This window comes from Lutra lutra, chromosome 3, assembly GCF_902655055.1.
Source record: "Lutra lutra chromosome 3, mLutLut1.2, whole genome shotgun sequence".
Classification (NCBI taxonomy): domain Eukaryota; kingdom Metazoa; phylum Chordata; class Mammalia; order Carnivora; family Mustelidae; genus Lutra; species Lutra lutra.
In genome coordinates this window covers 32,180,612-32,202,114 of record NC_062280.1, presented here as the reverse complement: position 1 = coordinate 32,202,114, position 21,503 = coordinate 32,180,612, and the positions used below count along the sequence as shown (strand labels likewise).

Below are 21,503 nucleotides of genomic sequence, written 5' to 3'. Positions count from 1 at the left end.
ATCTATTAGCACTTGTTTTTCTTTAATTTGTCATATAGATTATTAATTTACTCTCTTAATTTTATAGTTTGTGAATAAATTGTAAAGTTTTAAATATTAAAATAACTTAGAATTCTATTTATGGGTTATTTTGGATGTACACCCCTTTGGGCAGCTTATACTATAATATACTGAAGTAGAACGAAATTTTAGATTTCTGTAGGGCAGTTGAGTTTGAGTTTAAATAAAAGAGAATGAGGGGTGTAGGAAATACCGCATTTTGACATTGCTTCTGGTAGCACCTGGATTTCCCCAGGTCCTATAGCCTGAGAGTGCAAAGGAGTTTTACCTTGACAATGACATTAATAATTTACAACTTTCTGGATTTCCTTCCCCATTTGCCAACAGCACATTTCAGCCCCTTCCCCGGAGGATCCCCCAGTAATCTGGGGGAGTTTTCAAAGTGTATTTGGATAAGCTTAGGAGCATGGCTGGCCGGGCTCCCGAGTTCTGCTCAGAGTAGGTGCCCGAGAGCTCTCTGATGGTCCTCTGCTACTGGCCCAATGTCCAGGGCCTCTGGGAGACAGCTGCTTTCCTGCCCAGAGCCCTGTGTCTGCTGTGTGCTCAAACCTCAGAACCTTCTAAGGCTGACGGGTACTCAGTTACTGAAGGAACTCATAGGCGCCATATTGTATCACCAGCGTAAATTCCTAACTAATTTCCCAGTCCCTCCTTCTCTTCTGTAGATACTCACCCACTAAATAAGCAAGACCTCCTTCCCTGATGCATGCTGACACAGGCAAATTCAAACTTTGCTGGGGAGGGGCCTGCAGCAGGGCTGGTTTCCGGGACTTCTGACCTATGTAGTCTTCTACCCACGGCCCGTGCTTAGAAGGGCTCTGTGTTTGGTTTTTACGCTGTGTGTAGCCATCTCAAAATTTGCAATCATTTTTGAACACAGGGACTTGCATTTTTATTTTGCACTGTGTTCCTCAAATTAGGCAGCAGTCCTGGGCAACTGCTCACCATTCAGCAGAGACCCAGACTCTGACCTTCGGTTTAGGGACAGTTTGCTAGTCGATGCCTGCCTTTTCTCGAGTCTGTTCTTGAGGTTCACAGTAACAATGTCTAAACTCTCCTTAAACATTTCTCAATATGTGGTAATAAGATCATGAATTTAAATATGATTTCTCTTATGGGAGTAGAGTCTATAAATCTGTAGGAATCCTGCAACACTTTACTATTATTGACTTTTTAGATATTAGGTCAATTTTAGTAGTTCCTAGCTCGTAGATTAATCTTGGATTAATCTCTAAAAAAAATCACATTTGTTAATGGATTTCCTCCTGTAAAAGGTGGCAAAAGTTTATTTAGAACCACACTAAATTTGATTCATTCATCAAACACAAATGGTGGACCCATTAAGTGCTAAGCACGAGGGCCATAAAAATGGAATCATGTCCATCCCTGTTTTCTAAGATCTCGTAATGGACCTAGGGTGACAGATGCAAAGAACAATGATTTCTGCCTTGGGGGCTTGGAGACAAAATAGGGGAAGAGATTAAATATCATTTAATAATGTGATACTGCACAGAGGGGCTTGGTGTCTGTGCGAAGACACTGGGGATGTACTTCAGGACTTGAATCATTCAGTCTTGGTCAAACTTGTTTTTTGACTCCTGTTTTACCGCTTTTTCTCTCCCGTGCACTTAGCCTCAGCACCCCAGTCAGATGAAGGCTCCGACATTGACTCCGAACCAGATTTGCCATTAAAGAGAAAACAGCGCAGGAGCCGAACGACTTTTACAGCAGAACAGCTTGAAGAACTGGAACGAGCTTTTGAGAGAACCCACTACCCTGATATTTATACCAGGGAGGAACTGGCACAGAGAGCAAAGCTCACCGAGGCTCGAGTTCAGGTACTGACTCTAAACATCCGTGCCCTGATTAAATCCGGACAGGAAGCAAAGTAGTGTCTTTTCATCTAAAGCAGATTTTATTTTATTTAAGATTTTATTTATTTGAGAGAGCAAGCATGAGCAAGGGGAGGAGCAGAGGGAGAGGGAGAATTAGGCTCCCTACTGAACAGGGAGACAGATGTGGGGCTCGATCCCAGGACCCTGAGGACATGACCTGAGCTGACACAGACATTTAATCCACTGAACCACCCAGGCGCCCCTAAAGCAGATTTTAAACCCAGAGAATAAATACGTTAGGAATTCATTGTGAATTGTAGCCTTTAGTAGCATAAAGTTTCCACCATGTTCTCTCTGGTGTCTTTTCTTTGTCTTTTGCCTTGTCCTGATGGCACTATTCTGACCTCTTTTTAATTTTTATTTGTATTTGCCTGATCACAACCCTCCCCCCCACCGAATTTCTTTTGTTTTTAGGTACGTCTATTGTATCCAGCAGTATTTTACTTTGCTAACCAGTCAGACAATTATTTTTTTTTCTCACTTAAGAGGTTGGTCAGTCTAATTAAATTTATCAATGTGATCAGTACTTTTGGCTCCTTTTCTGTCATGCTGTTGGATACAAGTATTTTATGTGGATCTGTTTTAAAATGACCTATTTGTTTGCATTACATTCTTAGGGTTTTTTTGTTGTTGTTGTTGTTACTTATGAAAATGTGCATTCTTATTTTAGCCTTTGGTTATCATTAATAGAAGAAAACAATTATGTCCGATATAAGTGTGTCAGTTCCTGTTGGTCACTCCCCATTTCATGAACCCTTGTTACACACGGGGCACGCTATGGACTTCAGGGGTGGCACATAAGATAATAGCAAGCAATTGCGAGTGGTCCCCTTGTGCCCAGCACTGTTCTAAGTGCTTTACGTGAATTAACCCATCTACTCGGCACTAGAACTATAGGGTGATACTATTATTTACCCCCAGTTTTTTTTTGTCAGACTATTGAAGTGAGCACCCAAAGTCCTAAAACTAGTCAGTGATAGATGTAGTTGGATTCTATATACTTGCTCTTGATGACTTTTCAATTATGAGGATGGGCAAAGGTGTATAAAGAAAAATTCCTTCTAAGGCTGCTTCAAATAACTATTTCAAATAACTATTTGAACTAACATTTCAAATAACTATTATTTTAGGAATTATTTGAAGCATCTTCTGAAGTTTTAGAATGACTCTGAACTCTCTGGAAAGACTACTTTCGTTTAATAACTTTCTATTGATAGAATAACATTTTCAGCATTAATGAAGATAGTAAAACACTGTTTGAAGGCTTAAAAATGTCTTAGGGTATCCTTAAACTCCTCGAGTTAAGTTACTTTATCTAGAAATGTGTTCTTTCCAGCTACTTGACTTTCATCGTCAAAGCGAGCCTGGAGACTCAGAGGTAAACCGATCAGTTGATATGGTCTCTAGATTGATCATTGCTTTCTCCTATGCAGCTCACTACCTCTCCTTTTCTAGGCTTTTACAGAAATAGCCTCTCCCAGGGTACAGAACCTAGTCAGAGTGATTGTCTTATTCAACCTGACTTGCCATACATCACCGTAGAGGTAAGAAAGTGAAGGAATGTTAAGATGCATTAAGGCAAGTCTCCCAAGGAGCTCCAGTCTAATATTAATGAGTTAATGAGGTAAACACAGATAGTTAAAAAAGCCAGTTATGATAAGTAGCTTAAGAGAGAAACAAAGTGCAGTGGGAGTTGAGAAGAGGAAAGAATGAGATCTTGCTGGATAACAAGAGAAGCTCACAAAGAAGGCAGATTTAAGATGAACCTTTGAAGCTAAATAGAAATTCTCTGGACAGGGAGGGTGGGGAGAGTGTTTTAGTAAGAGGGAATAATGTGAACAAAAGTGCAGAGAGTTGGATGTTGGATGCATGTGAGTCACATACCTGGTGATCTTTCATTTTTGCTCATGTCAAAGGAATAGGGACTAGTTCAGTTTGGTTGGAGGGTAGGAAGAAATAGGGTGGTGGGAGGAATATGGTTGGAAACCTAGGCTGAGGACATCCTGTGGTGGGCTTGGGTTTTAGGCAAGGGCTCTCACAGTTGATGTGATGGGTAGTGGAGGCTGTGGGCATGAATGGGTTAGGGGCTATGGGAACAGAAAGAAAGGGCAGGGGCAAAAGGTGGAAGGTAGGCAACAGGTTGGGTAAGCTGGAAGTGGGTGGAAGGGTGAGCAAAGAAAGGACTCAGAGATGCGTGGAGTCTTACTGTACAGATGTTTTACAGCGGGAATTATTGACTCTATCTACCTGTTACATTGGGATACGGTGTTCCTCTCCAGAAATGACCACCACTAACCACAAATTATGATAACTTACGTACATAAATATTGTATGATATAATACCATATGTGGTATATGAATCATGATATGATCTATAACAATGTTATAAATATTGTATGTATCAAATCTAATTGCGTTTATTACAGTTCTGTGGACACCTGGCTTAAATCCGAAGTCAGATCTGTTTCCATCTCCATTCTTCCAGCAAACCTTTATAGAGCGCCCATTGCATTCCAGGATTTGATCCCTATACTCTTTGTCTGGCCAAGCCCACATCCCGAGTCCGTGTTTCAGACAGATAGGAGATCAGCTCTGCACTCAGAGTAAAAAAAAAATAAACATTGATTTTAAAGAAATCAAACAAAGAGAGTGATGGAAAACTGAAAGGGTTCTGTGTTGCCCGTCATTCCTGCTTTTGCCAAAAACAAAGATGGGGGACCGACTAAATCTCAAACCCATGCGGCTTGTGCAGTGCCCAGCATTCACATCTGGCTCAATGAATGTCTGAGGAGAATAAGAAAGGCCCATTAACTTGCAGAGGACACGGGATCAAACCAATAAAGAGTGGTTCATATTTTTCTATACAGTGACCTCCTCTCCAAAGCAGGGCCCTCATTAACCTAACAGCTGTCCTAATGTGGCTTTAACCCGATGACTCTTTACATTCCTTATGGCTTCATTAGTTCCCTTGAGACACATCATGTCCTGCACCACAGCTATGATCTATGGCCTAACAAATTCCCTACAACACCCGGCATATGGATCTTTTACTTAACACAGCAGGAAAAAGAAGGGGGCAGTTAATCACTGATTAAAATGCCAGAACAAAATCCTCTAGTTTTTAGAAGGATCTGGGAAAGCAGTAGCAACATCAGCTCCATTTGAGTGATAGCCAGAAAGTGTGAGTGAGTTTAATTTGGGGCACCTGGGAAAACCAAACACCCAGTGGGAAAAAACCCTCAAACAGGTCTACATTCTATATATTTTTTTTCCCCTGAGTAAAATATTTCTAAAGTCTTCTGGATAGAGATGGTATTAAAGCTATGATAACTTAGACCTTTGTCAGTATTTCCTAAATATTTGTTTAGCCAGTAGCTCTGTTGTGTTTATCACAGCCAGATCTGAGGACACAATCTGAGAATTATTGTACACCAAAGACTAATTTGCCTAATTCACCTCCTGGGTATTATTATGCAGATAATGGCAAGCCTCAAAGTTTCATGGGGAAGAATGCAAATATTTATGATGTGCCACAGTTTTAGTAAATATTCCACCTAAGAACTCCACAAAGCAGGGAGGTAGCCCTCTTTTATCCCCAGGATAATGGGAGAGAGCAGAGGAAGCTGTTTGAGGAAACAGTATTGAAGCAGGGGTCAGAAGATGGGGGTTTTGGTCTCAGCTTGCCAAATGTGTTCTACTGAGGAAGTCACTTAACTCTGCTCTAATCTTGCTGGCTTCAGATTGTTTTTTCTTTTAATTTTAAAATACGGGGTAGGTTAGATCAGATGATCTCAGTCTGGGTCCACAGATGACCAGGATAATCATGGATGGAATTCAAGAAATCTAGGAGACTTGAGATTTGTACACACAATTTTGTACCTTTGCCTCTGCCTCTGTGTGTGTGTGTGTGTGTGTGTGTGTACACAAGCATTAACCGGGGGGGGGGGGTATCCCTGGTTTTGTCATTTTCTCAAATACCACTGCCCCCTTTCCTATTCCCAATTAAAAATAACTAGGTGCATGACTTATCATCAGTAATTGGAGGTTCTCACAGAAGCCCAATAGGGATGGATTGATTAATTTCAATTCCAGTACAGTGAACATGCAATGATTTATTAGTTTCAGGTGTACAATAGAGTGATTAAAAAATCCTATATATTATCCAGTGCTCACCACTATAAGTGTCCTCTCAGTCCCCATTTCCTATTTCACCCATCCTTGTACCTGCTTCTCTTCTGGTAACCTTCAGTTCTCCATAGTTAAGAGTTTGTTTTTTTGGTTTTTCTCTTTGTTTTGTTTGTTTTATTTCTCAAATTCCACATATGAGTGAAATCATATGGTATTTGTCTTTCTCTGACTTATTTCACTTGGCATTACATTCTCTGGATCCCTCCATGTTGTTGCAAATGGCAAGATTCCATTTTTCTTTTATGGCTGAGTAATAGTCCATTGTATATATTTGCCCCATCTTCTTTATCCATCTATGGAAGGACATTTGTGCTGTTTGCATAATTTTGCTATGGTAAATAACGTTGCAATAAGCATAAGGGTGCATATATCTTTCCAAATTAGTGTTTTCATATTCTTTGGAAAACTATCCAGTAGTGGAATTACTAGGTCATATGGTAGTTCAATTTTTAATTTTTTGAGGACTCTCCTTACTGCTTTGCATAGTGGCTTTGCATTCCCACCAACAGTACACGAGGGTTCCTCTTCCTCCACATTCTCGCCAACACTTGTTTCTTGTGTTTTTGATCCGGTGGGGATTTAAAGTCATCCAACAGATCTGTATAGTTTAGAAGTTAAGGTAGGTATGGAATATTTGGCCCTGAATTCCTTAATGATGCAAAAATATGATCATCCTGAAATTTGCTTCTGGAGTTTGCTGTTGGGATGAATGAAGCTGCAGTTGAGTGTGCCTGTGTGCCACGCTTGGACATTCCTGGAAGCATGGGGATTCTCCTTATCAACCTTATGCATTCTCTCCCCAACCTGCTCCTTGTACAGCGGTCTGAGCTGGAGAGCAGCAATGATAGAAAGGCTGGGAGAGTGTGATGTGGAAAGAGACGGGATATAGAGTGAATGAGAAGGCCCAGGGATAAGCAGCTGGTCCTGAATTTACCTACTTGGAAAGTACTATATTGGGCATTGGGCATCGTCACATTAGACATCACTGAATCTAGTGTTTAATCAAGCATTTTATTTTATTTTAAAAAAAATTATTTATTTATTTTAGAGAGAGAGAGTGCATGAGAGAGAGACAGCATGAGTGAGGGAGGTGCAGAGGGAGAGGGGAAGCAGACTCCCCACTGAGCGGGGAACCTGATGCATGGCTCAGTCCTGTGACCCTGAGATCATGACCTGAGCCGAAATCAAGAGCTGGACACTCAACCGACTGAGCCACCCAGGTGCCCCTAATCAGGCATTTTAAGTCTTGTGAATTCTCTTTCTGAGCATTAAGCATTTCATTCTCTCCCCATTTCTCAAGTTGCATTTGAAACAATCCATCTGGACTAATGCAGGTCAGATTGCCTTTGGGGACCACACCAAAAATGGGAACCAGTAATTTCTCGATGGGCAAAATTAGGCTTACGCCATGGGACAATTAGCACTAATCCATGAAACTTGGAAGCAAATTTGACCTAAGTCTCCATTCAAGCCAAACTGGCTTTGAATTTATTTGAGGTGTTATGTGGGCACTTTCCTGTTTGCTCATGGGCACAAAAGGCTTTGGCTATAGACCACAGAGCTAAGAAAACAAAGCAAAGCTTTAGTTCTTGGATGGCTAAGACAGAGATGGCAACGTGACATTCATACTCAATAGCTACCATTTATTGAACACTTGATATCTCTTCGGTGTTCTTCCAAGGGCTTTGATCGCATTGTCTCATTTAATTGTCACAACGATCTTGTGATTATTATTTTTATTCCTCCTATTTAGTGGATAAGAGAGCAGAGTCCCATAAGTATTAAACAATTTGTTTAAGGTCACAGAGTTAGCAAGGTGGGGGGCCTGGGAGTCAACTTTTGCCTGGGCTGCATTTCATCTATGTGAATAAAAAGTATTACTACATTGTTGAAAGTACAAAGTTTTCAGGGCACCAGGGTGGCTCAGTTGGTTAAAGTCTAGTTCTTGGTTTCGGCTCGGGTAGTGATCCCAGAGTCCTGAGATTGAGCCGCATGTCGGGTTCGTGCTCAGTGGGGAGGAGTCTGCTTGAGATTCTCTCCCCCTCTTCCTCTGCCCTGTCCCCCATTCATGAATTCTCTCTCACTCTCAAATAAATAAGTAAATCTTAAATAAAGTACAAAGTTTTCCCCAACTCATATTTTTGAAAGTCTGAACACATTGGTTACTTTTTTGACCCAAGAAGAGAAAAAATGATGAAAACCTTATTTTATTTTTTTTTTTGTGGGTCTTATCCTTTTCCCCTAGTTATCGTGATGTCATGAGGATCTTTCCATCGAAATTTTGCTTTGAAAATTTATTGGATATTATATTACTTCAGAAATGGGTCTGAAGATCATTCCCAAAAAGCATGAGTATAGCTTTGTGGAAGGGCTCTGCAAAGAGACAGACAAGTAGGGAGAGATCCAGGGGCAGGTGAAAATGAACCAGGTTGCAGTTCATCAATTAAAGTTAAAAACTTGCTTTGTGGGAGGGTTATGACATCGTGTGATATATAGGCAATTATCAGTATTTAACTGTAGGTAATAGTAGTTATCGATCAACATCTGCCTCTTGCCCTACTTGTTAACCGTGTTAGTTGTAGTGTGGAAGGCCAGGTTATGTGTGGGGAGGGTGGGATTACATTGAATTATAGGTCCTAGAATTACATTTAAGAGGTGATAGTGAACTTTGTAAAACTTGCTCTTTCTGCCCTACTGGCTAAGACATTGGCAGAACACTCATATTCTCCTTTAGAACATCAAGGCCAGTTTGTTTCTGTGGCCATTGCTACTCTTTTAAAAACAAAGAGAAGTTTCTGGTAGTTGTAACAACTGAGTCATAATGCCTTCCACCCAGTTTAGATGAACTTCTTTGGTGTTATACACTCAAGCAGTTCATTTAGTAGACTTTTTTTTTTTTTTAAAGATTTTATTTATTTATTTGACAGAGAGATCACAAGCAGGCAGAGAGGCAGGCAGAGAGAGAGGAGGAAGCAGGCTCCCTGACGAGCAGAGAGCCCGATGCGGGGCTCTATCCCAGGACTCCGAGATCATGACCTGAGCCGAAGGCAGCGGCTTAACCCACTGAGCCACCCAGGCGCCCCAATAGACTATTATTGATTGTTAGGAATTAGTGAAACAATATTGAGTTATCAAAGACCTCTGGGTACTAAAGGGAATGCCTTTTTTTTTTTTTTTTTTTTTTTTTTTGGGAATGCCTTTCAAGTAAAGACAGGGTCATAGCAGTATCCCAGGATCACTGTGCTTGGTCAGTTTAGATCGTTAAAACGGAGGTTATTTCAAGGGCACCCTTTTCCTTTTAAAAACAGCAGATATGTCTTTTATCAGTTTCAAATTATAAAGGAGGCAAGGACCTCTTTCTGATTTGTGGCTTCAGTGCATGTATGTATGTATGTATGTATGTATGTATGTATCTTTAATGCTACTTTTGGCAGACACAGCTGGTTTTAGGAGATGCAGAAGGCTGACAAAGGCAGGATGATAAAAAGTCTGCTTAAATGCCCAGCGACAGGAAGGAGAGTCCTCACTCCTCAGGAGTCTCTGGTTCTTTCAGGACTAAATAGCCCTCTGGATTTATTTAGCCTAAATTTAAACATCAGTTGAATTCCTTCCACTGGCAGACTCTTGAACCTCCTGTTGAAAGTTTGTTTTTTAGTAAAGATTTGTTTCCCAACTATTTCTCTTCAACTTTTCTTGTAGGCATAATAGATATTGTATCGTAAATGTGAGAACTTTCTACTGCAACTGCTGGTGGGTTTACTCAGTGTCTTCAGTATTTGGATCATTTTGGAAAAATGAGAAGAAAACCCCCAACACCCTACATCCCCAGTCTTTCGGATATTTGAAGCTATCTATAGAAAGTTATGATGTTTCTTCCGATCTATTACTTGAGCAAAGACATGTCTGATATAAAAAAAAATAGAGTTATGGAGGAGTGAGAATGATCTTGGATCAACAGTAGGTTGAGATCAATGAGGGTGATCAGGCAGAGCCATCCACTGGGTGGATCAAACCTGGTTTACTTATCCAAAGGTTACAGGAGGAAGTTGGCCCAAAGAGATTGGAGGCATGTTATTTAAACGATGGAAGTGTGAGCTCTGGGTTCTTCCTAAAGGATCTCACCAGTAGAATCGAGGCTAGTAAGTCTGAATGAGTGAAATCACATTGAAACTCTGGGAAATTCGATGCTCTTCCCAGCCAAAAGCAGGAGATGCCCTGGATATAGTTTGGTTGAGATCAGTGTCGGAGACCACTACATCTGAGCTGGGGGTGATTTATTAATCTCAAGGTTTTTAATGTAAAATATGACCATGGTGTGTGATATAACACAGCACACTCAGGCACGGAAGTGGCCCTCATTTACTACCCTCCACCTCCTCATCCCAAAACAGCTTGTTCTAGACACTTGGGCGCGACCTGGTTACAGACGCTCAGATTCACAGTGAGCAAACACAGTTGCTGCAGACCTGAAATGGAGTGCTGGCTTGTTCATGGGTCTATTATCCCAGGTGGCAATTTATTAAGTTAAGTAAAACTCTAACTCAATTATGTATCAACATGGAAAAATATTGACTTACCTTCTTTTCCTGTTGGAAACTTAAAGAGTATTAAATGTTAGTATTTTGAGGAAGTTCAAACAGCTTTCTTTACCGGTATCATAGGATGTGCCTGGAGAAGACCAGACTCCTTTTCAGACAAGTGCTTGGGTGACTAGCAAAAGTTTAAGCAGATGCTTTGGCGAGGTATTTGTTAAACTGGGCTTTTTTGCTCCAAAAGGGAGAAATTCCTGCCTCCACTCTTTCAAGAGTTTCCACGATTTCAGAAAAATTCAGTTAAGTTGTATAATTGTTAATTTTATTCTATAAGGAAATCAAGTCTTACCTTTCCTTAGACAAGTTGGTCTCCTTCATTATCATCTCCATCTGGAGTGACCTTTTGTTGAAATCATATCTATACTCTAAAATGAGTTCAAACTCTCTGTCCACTCAAAACTTTCCCTGATTCTCTGCATTTCCAAATATGGAGCTTCTTCCTCTCGTGAGCTCTTATTTCGGTTTCCTTGAGGACTCTGTGAATTCCAGAGGATAAGCCTGAAGGTTACTGGGGTGCAAGGTTCATCACTTTATCCTTCTGACTGCAAGCACGATGTTTTATCTTTATGAAGTTTTCAACGAACTTTCCATATAGGAATTAGGATACCTTTAATTGGTAGAAATACTCTATAATTTTGGGAGAAACATCATAAAAGCACTCTCTCAAATCCTCCAAAGTTCCACATTTAACCCGCAGATGTAAAAACTGGGCAAGGAGATGGGGTCCATTAAAAGCCTAATATCACAATTCCTTAACGTTTTAGATGTCCAGTTACATTTCTTACTCCCATTATCACCATTTCTCCCCAGCTATCTACCAAAATACACCGGCTTTGAATTCTCCAAAGGCATTTTATTATATCATATCAATTTTTTCTGAATGTACCTCCGTACTCGGCACGGAGTATTATAGGTGCTTAAAGCTGTTGTTGGAAGAAATAATAAACTACTTATTTAAGGGATCTTCTTAGATAAAATGCTTTCATTTCTTGACATACCTCTTTGGCATTTATTTCCATTAAGATCAGAGCAATGTCTCAACTTTCAAAAGGGATGGTACAATGTCTCCATTTCTCATCCTGGTCAGTTTATAGGACGATATAGGAGCTATGCCTGTAATGACCATAGAAATGCAAAGATAGACTGATAAAAATATTAAATACAAAGTTAGTGTGATAGGCAAGACCCAGTTAGGACATAGGTCACGTACGGGTCAAGGAAGCTCATACACGCTCCCTACAGTACTGTGATAGGTGAAGGTGAGTAGGTGTTGGTGATGGTGACCATGAGGAAGAGTTCCAGTGGCTTCCACTCCTGCTCAGCCATCCCTGCCCATGGTCATCCCGGGGCTTGTGGGGGATCTGCAGGACCATGGAAGTTCCAGGAAGCCCCTTTCCTGACCCCTGACATTGAACTCTCCTTTCTCTCCACAATACAACACAGAAGATGGAGGGCTCTTGCATCTCTTTGCCCTGTCAGTCAGGGGCCTTTAATCTGTTTTAGCATGAAAAATTCATTAAGAATGTACTATTATTTCATCAGTGAAATCCTCAAATTTTAAATTAAATCCATAGGTTTGGTTTAGCAACCGCCGTGCAAGATGGAGGAAGCAAGCTGGGGCCAATCAGCTGATGGCTTTCAACCACCTCATTCCGGGGGGGTTCCCTCCCACTGCCATGCCGACCCTGCCTACATACCAGCTGTCAGAGACGTCTTACCAGCCCACAGCTATTCCACAAGGTACGGAGGGAGTCGAGGGGATAAAATAGAACTCCCCATTGCTTTCTCTGCTGCTGGGAGATCTTCCTCGATGCTGACATTGCTGTTGTTTGGGTGTTAATGACCTGATACCAGGCTGTCCTGGAGGTTTACCTGTCCCATTTCAGAAAGCTACATTGTTTGGTGACATAGTTGGATTGCCCTAGATGAGCTATGTTATAACACTGTCTCAGTATTTTATTTTATTTTTTAAAAGATTTTATTTATTTATTTGACAGAGAGAGAGAGAGAGATCACAAGTAGGCAGAGAGGCAGGCAGAGAGCGAGGGGGAAGCAGGCTCCCTGCTGGGGCAGAGAGCCAGATGTGGGGTTCCATCCCAGGACTCTGAGATCATGACCTGAGCTGAAGGGAGAGGCTTAACCCACCGAGCCACCCAGGTGCCCCTTATTTTATTTTTTAAAATATTTTACTTATTTATTTGAGAGAGAGCAAGAATGAGTGGGGGAGGGGCAAAGGGAGAGGGAGAAGCAGGCCCCCCACAGCCCCAACATGGGGCTCCATCCCAGGACCCCAGGATCACAACCTGAGCTGAAGGCAGATGCTTAAATCCACTGAGCCACCCAGGAACCCCTGCTTCCATATTTTAAAACAAAACAAAACAATGAAACCAAACCAAACAACTTTCCTAAATAAATATGCAATTTGCTTTTTTTTGGTTAAAATTTTGCTTCTACCTTTGCACTCCTGTCAGCAGTTCACTGAAGTTCTGTGAGAGTTACTAACCACAGCAGCCTTAGAGCAAAGGTAAGCTTTGATCAGGTCGCTGTTGGATGGCGCAGAGAGGTGAATGGGATCAGTGAGAAGACTGAATTCTCTGGGATTATAAAAGATAGTATTCCAGGCATTTCACATGAATATTTAGGTGCTTTGAAAGCGCGTTTGGTATGAAACGCGAGACTTGGGATTCTGACACTGGTTTGTTCTTAGGCTGATTCATAATATCCGCTACCAAAAATAGGTTCGTTCTCATTGTTCATGTGATTTCTGCATTCGTGTTCTGGGTGAGTCTGCCCTGAAAGTATATAAAGAAGTTACATCCTTGCACTTTGGTGCAGTGACGGGGCTCTATTTGGAATGAGTGGTTCTCTGTGCATGGTAAGAAACGCAGTTTCAAGTTCATGTTTGGTCTGAGCGACCGATACTCCTGGCGGCTCCGGGATGCGAACTTTGGCTCCGTGCTTTTCCTGCCCGCCTGCGAGGAGTGTTAAGAGCTGACAGTCTTCTTCATTGCAGCGGTGTCGGATCCCAGCAGCACCGTTCACAGACCTCAGCCGCTTCCACCGAGCACCGTACACCAAAGCACTATTCCTTCGAACCCAGACAGCAGCTCTGCCTACTGCCTCCCCAGCACCCGGCATGGATTTTCCAGCTACACAGACAGCTTTGTGCCTCCGTCTGGGCCCTCCAACCCCATGAACCCCGCCATTGGCAATGGCCTTTCACCTCAGGTCAGTCCTGTGTTTCCAGACAGACGATTTGCTGTATCCCAGAACCAAACAGTCAATTCCCCTAGGCGGTCATATAATGAATTGCCAAATTTAAACCATAATGTATTCTTTATACAAGCCACATGATTTCAGTTTTCTGGTTTCCTTTCTCTCCACCCTTCCTACGGGCTGTATCAAAAGTTGTAGCTTGGGCTTACAATCCAAGTGATTTTTAATGTAATCAGGGAGAGTCTGTTTATATCTCGTTGTCAAGGCACTGGTCCAGTCCACCCCCTAGTTCTGAGCTTTGGGTTAGAAGCTTAGACACATTTTTTGTTTGTTTGTTTGCTTGTTTATAAGGTAACTGATCCGCTGATCTGGTTGTGAACGAAAGCACCTAGTAGGAAAACACCAACGCTTTATTAAAACAATTGGAGAGGAAGCAAACAAGTTGTGTGGAGGGAGACCAGCTGATGATCCAGAACTCTGGGATAAATGAGTTATAAATGCACAAATTAGGAGAATTACTGCTACTTTGGGAATATATAGATACTTGAATGTTGTAATTGTTTTTCTAATTTGCATTGGACTATCAGCCTTTCTTGAGAGATCATATTAATAAATTGCCTTGATAATTGCATGTCAGAGGGTTGGATAAATTTCCTCCATGTGGCATCTGTCTGAGGTTGACATTATTAGCAGTTGTTTAAATACAGATCGCTTGATTTTATTAGAGCGCTCTTGGCCCAGGTGGCGAGGATAGTTGCCCACTAAATTTGGAGAAATGTCACAACGGGGTTGCAATCTATAATTGCGATCGAGAATCTCTTCAGGGCCGAGAGTGAGAGTTTCAACAGCTTTATCTTTTCTTAACCCCCTTTTTCCTCTTGGTGGTTAGAAAAACAGAGAGAAGCTCAGAATGACAGAAATGAAAAGTGAAAAGACAATTATACTCAATTACACACTAATCACTGACTATCACCGCCGCCTAAGCACCAAGAGGGCATTCTAATAGGCAGAAAATGAGATTTTGATGGCACAAAGGGTGGCCAAAATAACGACTCCTATATCTTTGCCTTCTTCGTTTTCTTCAACTTGTGGTTTGCGTCTTGGGAGTGCAGGTCCTGGGCTCTGCACCACGGTGATAACTCTGAGCAGCTGAAAAGTTCAAAGCCGTTGGAGTTGAAAAGAATGAATAGCAAAGGAATGAAATAAACATTTCTGCCTCGAGGCAAAAGTTCATAAATCCTTTTTTGTAACAGTCAATGTAATTAAGTTTCATAGATTCCTATAGCACATCCTGGGATAAGAAATAAGAGGTAGCTTTAAACCTTGGCTGAAAAATAACAACATGAAAAACAATAAACGTGCCTTCCTACAGGACTTTAATAAATTTAATTTCCAAGTGCTGGCATGTGTGAATGGGATTTTGCATGAATATCATGGACTTATGTTAGTAGATTCCTCTTTAAAATGCCAGATTTATAGCATTTATATAGACTTATAGAAGCCTCCTCCACAGTTGAGATGGCACATCAGAAGCAGTGATCTCTGCGGTTCTTAACATCAATTGTTTGGGACCGTAGCGGAACTTTTTTGAACATGACTGGGTTGTGAAAGTTTTCATAAAAAGTAAACTAACCCTAACCGCTTCTGCAAGGTGAGACCCAGGACACCCTTGGTTTTCTTTCGTGTTAATCAGAAAAGAAATAATGACACGGATCTGTATTCTCGAAGTGAAAGTCTTAGCTTCTTGTAAGTCTATGAGCTTGTATGTTATAATAACCGTATTCTGTTTCATTCTATTCTGTTCTATTAGTATTATGTAACTGGAGTCATTGGCACTTAATCTTGGAACTGTTCTTTGATTTTATGATCCCAGAGTTGGCAGTAGGGTGGGAATCATTCCAATATCAAGCAATGGAAAATTCCACAGGCAACCCTTCCTGTATTTCTTTATTATGCTCTTCAATATTAATTCCCTACTTATTACTCTGTACATATCCCAGATATTTTGCATTTCGATCCTATATTTCCTCCTGAAACCACCAGTAGGAATCCATGTTGTCTTTGTCCTTGCCGCATGCTCAGCGAGTTAGATAAGGGACAGACAGTATGATGAAGTTCCTCCTTGTTTCTTCCGAGGATTGCCTCTATTGAAGCAAGGGGTGGGGGGACCAATCCTACTTTTGGTTGTCTGGTTTTATTTGGAATATCCTAAAGATAATTCAAAGATAACCCACCCTGAACAGCCTGGTTTACCTCTTAACTAAAGAAGAGAGAAAACAAAGGTCCTTCGGTCTTCCTGCTGATAAGATAGAAGGGCTTTCAAATAGATTGGATTGTAGGATATTCAAAATGGGACTAGTCTTACCATTTCTCCTCTTCTTTTCCTCCTCCACTTCCTCTGCTTCTCTCTGGACATCTAATCTGCAGACGAGTCAGCTAGAAGCTCAGAGAGCTTGAGGCCTGCTGAAGACCACCAGGGGCTAGAGAGAGAATTGGGGCTGGAACCTGGGACCCTTGGCTCAGAGTCTAGGATCGCCCCCATGAGAGTACGTGGTTGGGCAGAGAGGGAAGAGGTTTCATGAAAAATAGAGGCAGGGGGCTTTCATCACATCTTAAAACCATTTACTAGAGATGAGTTTTTAAAAGTTTTTGGTTCATGTTAAATGACATTCTTTTTGCTAATATGCTCTTTACATGCTTTTTGCTTTACACACTTTTCCTATTAACTTCCCTGATAATAAAGGTCCTGCATGGTTATTGTAGAAAATGGAAAAAAAAATTTTTTAAAAGTGTCTTCAGAGTAGAAAAAAGAAATTTCCCTGGGCAACCTCTGTTAATATTTTTACATACTGCGTTCCAGCTCTTTTGGGTCTTACGCCTTTTTAAAAAATATAATGGAAATAATAGTGTATATAACTTTCCATGTTGCTTTCTATCTTAACATTTCAGCATTGGCCTTTCCCCACCAGCTCATGTACATGGAATTGGATTTAAAGACTTTTGAATTGTTTCAATCAATTCATTGTAGGTCTTTTCAGTGGAGGCTGCTTTACCTGTTCAAAATAATGTGTGCATCGCGTTTGACTTTCTTCCTAGTGGTGCTGGCCATTCAGACTTGGATCGCATGAGACTTGTTTCTCTCTGTGTGCGAGTCCTAGTGTTGGTTTTCTCCTGGAGTCTCTGACATATCTCCTCCCTCAAGCCAGGATTCCTCTAGAGCTTGGAATCAGAGCCATCAGCCCGAGGGCATTTCTTAAATGCCCTGCTCAGTGCTTTTCTCAGGGAGGGTCTCAACTTCATGAGGGACAGGTGTGACACAGTGACACAGGAGGTCACACCCGTCCGGCTGGTCAGATTTGAGGAGCAACAAACTGACATGTATTTTGACAAAAGATCAGAATATTAACAAAATGTTTTAGAAACATGGGCATCCTTCCTCAAGCTCCTCTTGTTCCGAGGGAATCAGTAGCTGTATCTGAAGAATATGGCCATTTTTCTTGTGGAAAAACTTAGACCACTGCCGCACAGTGATCTAAATGGCAGGGTGAGCTGCTGGCCGACTTCAGAGCCAAAAATCTCTCTCTTGCAGTTGTTACTAATTCTCATATAAGCACAAACGATACATTTCACTTGCTGAGGAAGTGTAATGGCTTAGCGAGTCTTCCAGAGGTCTAGCACTGATATTTGACCTGATTTTCCTGCAGGCGTGGTCCAAAGGCTTCACCAAATGGAGGGGTTGACTTCACATTCTCCCAGAGACTGGATCTGTCAGGGAATCTGAGACAAGAGTCCCAGGGATGGGTGACAGAGAGGATGGGCTACGACCTCAGCCTTTTCTGCTGTCTCTGAATTGCATTTCATCTGAAACACATACCCCTTGTAAGAGATGGGTCTCTTCCTACTGAATGGCAAACACCTTCTGAGAAGACCATACAAGTCACTCTAGTGAGGGCTTTCTCCCGCAGTAGCAGCCTTCTTTGGAAAGGTTGTGTTGTCTTGGTGTGGGGACCGTACAGAAAGAACACAGAGAAATAGAGACCATGTATTTCCCCTCCAGACTCAGATGGCACGTTCCCAGCACCTTGTTGCACATGGAGGAGAGAGGAAGGAATGCTGACTTGGAATACAGAGCGCCAGGGAAATCCTACCATATGCTTAAGACATGAGACTAATTAACATTTGGCCCATGTTCTTCCAATTAACTCTCCTTTGCAGGAAACACTACCCTTACTGCCCCCACCCCACCGCCATGTCCAGAACACGCAGAACCAAACCCCCAAAACAAGGCCAATTAATTTAACAAACTTCTATCATATCATGCCCCAGCCCCATCCCATGGCTATAATTGCCACAGTTTTTCGTGACGGTTTCTAATGATTTCTTGAGTGAAATACGGTATCATTGGGGTTGCATGGTTTCTAGAAAGCTTTTTTTTTTTTTTTTACTATTATGTTGTATACAAAAATGGGCCAACTTGGCTGCATTCAGGGTTCATCAACCATTGCAAATGATTCTTCAAATGTTTTGGGTTTGGTAAAACCTAAAACACATTTTGCCAAGCACTTTTCCTCCTTAATTTTTCAAACTGTGTATTTTAGGGAAAATTTGATCCATATGGTTTTGATTCATTTACTCTTATATCATTGACATTTTTTTTTCCTACAGAGCCATTTGATATCCAAGAAGCTTTCTGAGCCTTTCCTACGTTCATTTTAAGCATTTTCCTCCTTAAAGAGAGGAAGTCCTCATTGCAACCTCAGAGGCCGTAAATTTTGAGTACTCTCTCAATTCGGCAATGCTTAAAAATACATTTGGTATAAATCTGGATTATTATGAACACATTTTATGTTTAGAGCAGATGGGCAGATTTTCGTTTCTGGTTTATGAGTGAAACCAATGACAAAATAAGAAAATGGGCTTAAATTACCAAAAAAAAGTTTTGTTTTGAGGAATGTCTAACGGTTATTAATAAATCCCTATGGTAAGAGCTATGCTCCGAGGCCTCATTTCAAATTTTTGTCCAGGTCTTGGATAAGCTGTAATTGAATAACCAGTACACCTGTCCAGTTTCATGAATAATCTACTGAGGAAAGAAAAAATTCTCATAAAGCCTTGCGTACCAGGCTTAAAAACACTTGAATATTTGTTTGCTGCTCAACACCTCAGGAACAAAGCGTAGGTCTGCACATCTCATCAAGCCTGTGGACCACGCATCTGTTCTGTCTGGTTGAGGGATCACGGCTTCGTGGGGATGGAATCATGGACCCAAGAAAGAGCAGGTAGATTGTCCTACTAACGAAATGGTGGTTAATGGTGGAGGACAACCGGGATCAACTTTTGTTCTTATCCCCATTTTACAAAAGAAAACCTTTAACTTAACCACCCATCCAGTCGCTTTTAAAGAATAATATTAAAATTGAGATTATTAGTGTGTAATGTATGTAAATTGGATATTTGGTGGGAGCCACGCTTATTAGGGCGCGTCTTCATTTCATGCATATATGTATTAGACCATCGTGGTTCCATTTCAAATCAGATTTCAATTGCTCAGCACAGTTTCTTTTGACAAACATTTGTTAATCCAGACACTTATTAGGGAGAAGCATTTAAGTGTTAATATGTGTACACAAAACTCAAGACTGCTTTTGATTTTGCTTGTCATTTTTTGCACCACGGTGTTCACAATGATCTTAGATTCCGTAGCTGCAAGGCACGATGATGGTTCTTTGTCCAGAGGAGGAATAAGGGCTTACTGCAGATCAGCCTGTGAAGTGGAGACAGTATCGTCATTAAGAATGGTTGTGATGGGTCCTTTTTGGTGGCGTAGAAGGAGAAATCTTTTTCACTGTGGCGTGGTAATTCCTTGACCTTTTCTTGTACTGTTGATCCATGGAAAAGCGGTAAGATTTACCCTGGTCGGGGGTGTGGAGGCGGCTCCTGTTTCAGGAGAGCTATTTCTCTGGCCATTTTCGGTCACGCGTGCAGAAGCTGCTCGATGCCTGGCCATTCGTTTTGTCCATTTCACACCCAGGTTGCAGGCTTGGCACCCTCGGCCCTCCTTTATCATTGCGGAGAACCAGACAAGCAGGTGGTCTGCCACCACCAGCCCATTTCCCAACAGAGGCACTTCCTTCCCTTGACACTTTCCAGAAATTCACCTGTGGAGGAAAAAAGGAATGATTTTGATTAAAGAGATTGGTTGGGTGTCAAACAAATCTCAGACAGAGAGACAGTCCATGCAAAAGTGGCAGCTCCTCCAAAGCTCCAGCCTTCTGTTTCATTTCTGAAGCAGCCCATGAGCTCAAAGCCAGGGCTGCAACCTCACGTGTTTACGAAGGCTCCAGGATGTTTATGATTATAAATGAGCCCATTTCAGCTACACCAGAATAACTATGGGCCATTTGCATGTTTCCATCCTGCCATGCTATGTTTTCGAGATGCTCTGCTCCACGCTGAAAACGTTGCTGCCAATCCATTTGTTGAATCGGTGCAGGCTGTAATTGACCCGGTGCCTTTGGTTTTTCTCCGAAGGTTGTGGTTGCTCCCCTTAAAGAAGAGGAGGCAAGCCCTGGTTTTTGTCAGCTCTGGCCACAGCCTCTTGAGTTTGTTACAGATTGGGAGAATTTTGCAAGAAACAACGACTTGGCCCAAATCTCCTTTTTTTAAGGAAGGAAGGGAGCAGCGTCAATGACTGAATCTTACATCATCTTACTGAAATGAGCCACAAGCAAACCTTTCTTGCTGAATTACATTTTTTGTGGGTCTGCTGTATTGATTTAAAGAGAAAGTCCATCAGCTACTTTCCCTCGTATGTTGGACAAATCAAAGGCAACAGCCTCATGGTTTTGGGGTCCATTTGAATTTTTGTAGCTATTGGGGGAGAAAAAATTGAGTGTGATTGCTAGGTCTATCACTAAACTACTAGAATAAAAAGTTTTTCTTTGTAGTCAGTAAAGCGCAGCAAAGCCGTGCTGGGTTCTAGTGTGAGGCCAGTGGTCTGAATCAACCCTTTATGTGTGGTTGGAATGCGATGTAAAGCTTTTAATTTATTACTGCATTTGCAAAATGGCAATATCTACAGAAATCTGAATACTTGCATATTTATTCAATTAGGGGCTGAATGTGTGCTTTGTACTGCAGACTCAGAAGACTGGATTTACTCATTAGTTGTGTACTATTTTTTGTTTTCTTTTTTCTAAAGAAATCTGTTTCTGTGAAACAGTCTGGGTCTCATCAAAGGTGTGTATTTTTCAATGTACAGTATAATATTTAAAAATTACTCTTGACATTTAGCTAGAGTGCAGTGAACTAGACTTTCTGAGGTTGGTGATTGCGCTGTTCCCGCTGATCAACGAGAAAGATTGGCAGTTGTGAGACAGCGCATTTTACAGACTCACAGGGTAGGAGTTCCATCTGGAAGGGAACTGTCCTACCTGGGACAGGACGGCAGCCCATCCTCAGCCCTGAAGAAATGAAGGAGGCAGGCATTATTTAAAGAAATAACTTATCTGCTTATCTCACAAAAAACTGAGGTCTCATTTTGGGCAGCTTG

The 21,503-nt window shown here is 41.5% G+C and overlaps 1 protein-coding gene across 2 annotated transcripts in view; it reads left to right on the top strand.

The window, feature by feature from the left end:
* The window catches only part of PAX3 (paired box 3), a 100,066-nt gene that overhangs the window by 65,951 nt on the left and 12,612 nt on the right, over nucleotides 1-21,503 (top strand). For both annotated transcript variants that reach the window (XM_047723065.1, XM_047723064.1), the window contains exons 5-7: nucleotides 1,693-1,898; nucleotides 12,310-12,475; nucleotides 13,749-13,963. In XM_047723065.1, the coding sequence (XP_047579021.1) occupies nucleotides 1,693-1,898; nucleotides 12,310-12,475; nucleotides 13,749-13,963 (587 nt within the window). The remainder of the gene's footprint in view (nucleotides 1-1,692; nucleotides 1,899-12,309; nucleotides 12,476-13,748; nucleotides 13,964-21,503) is intronic.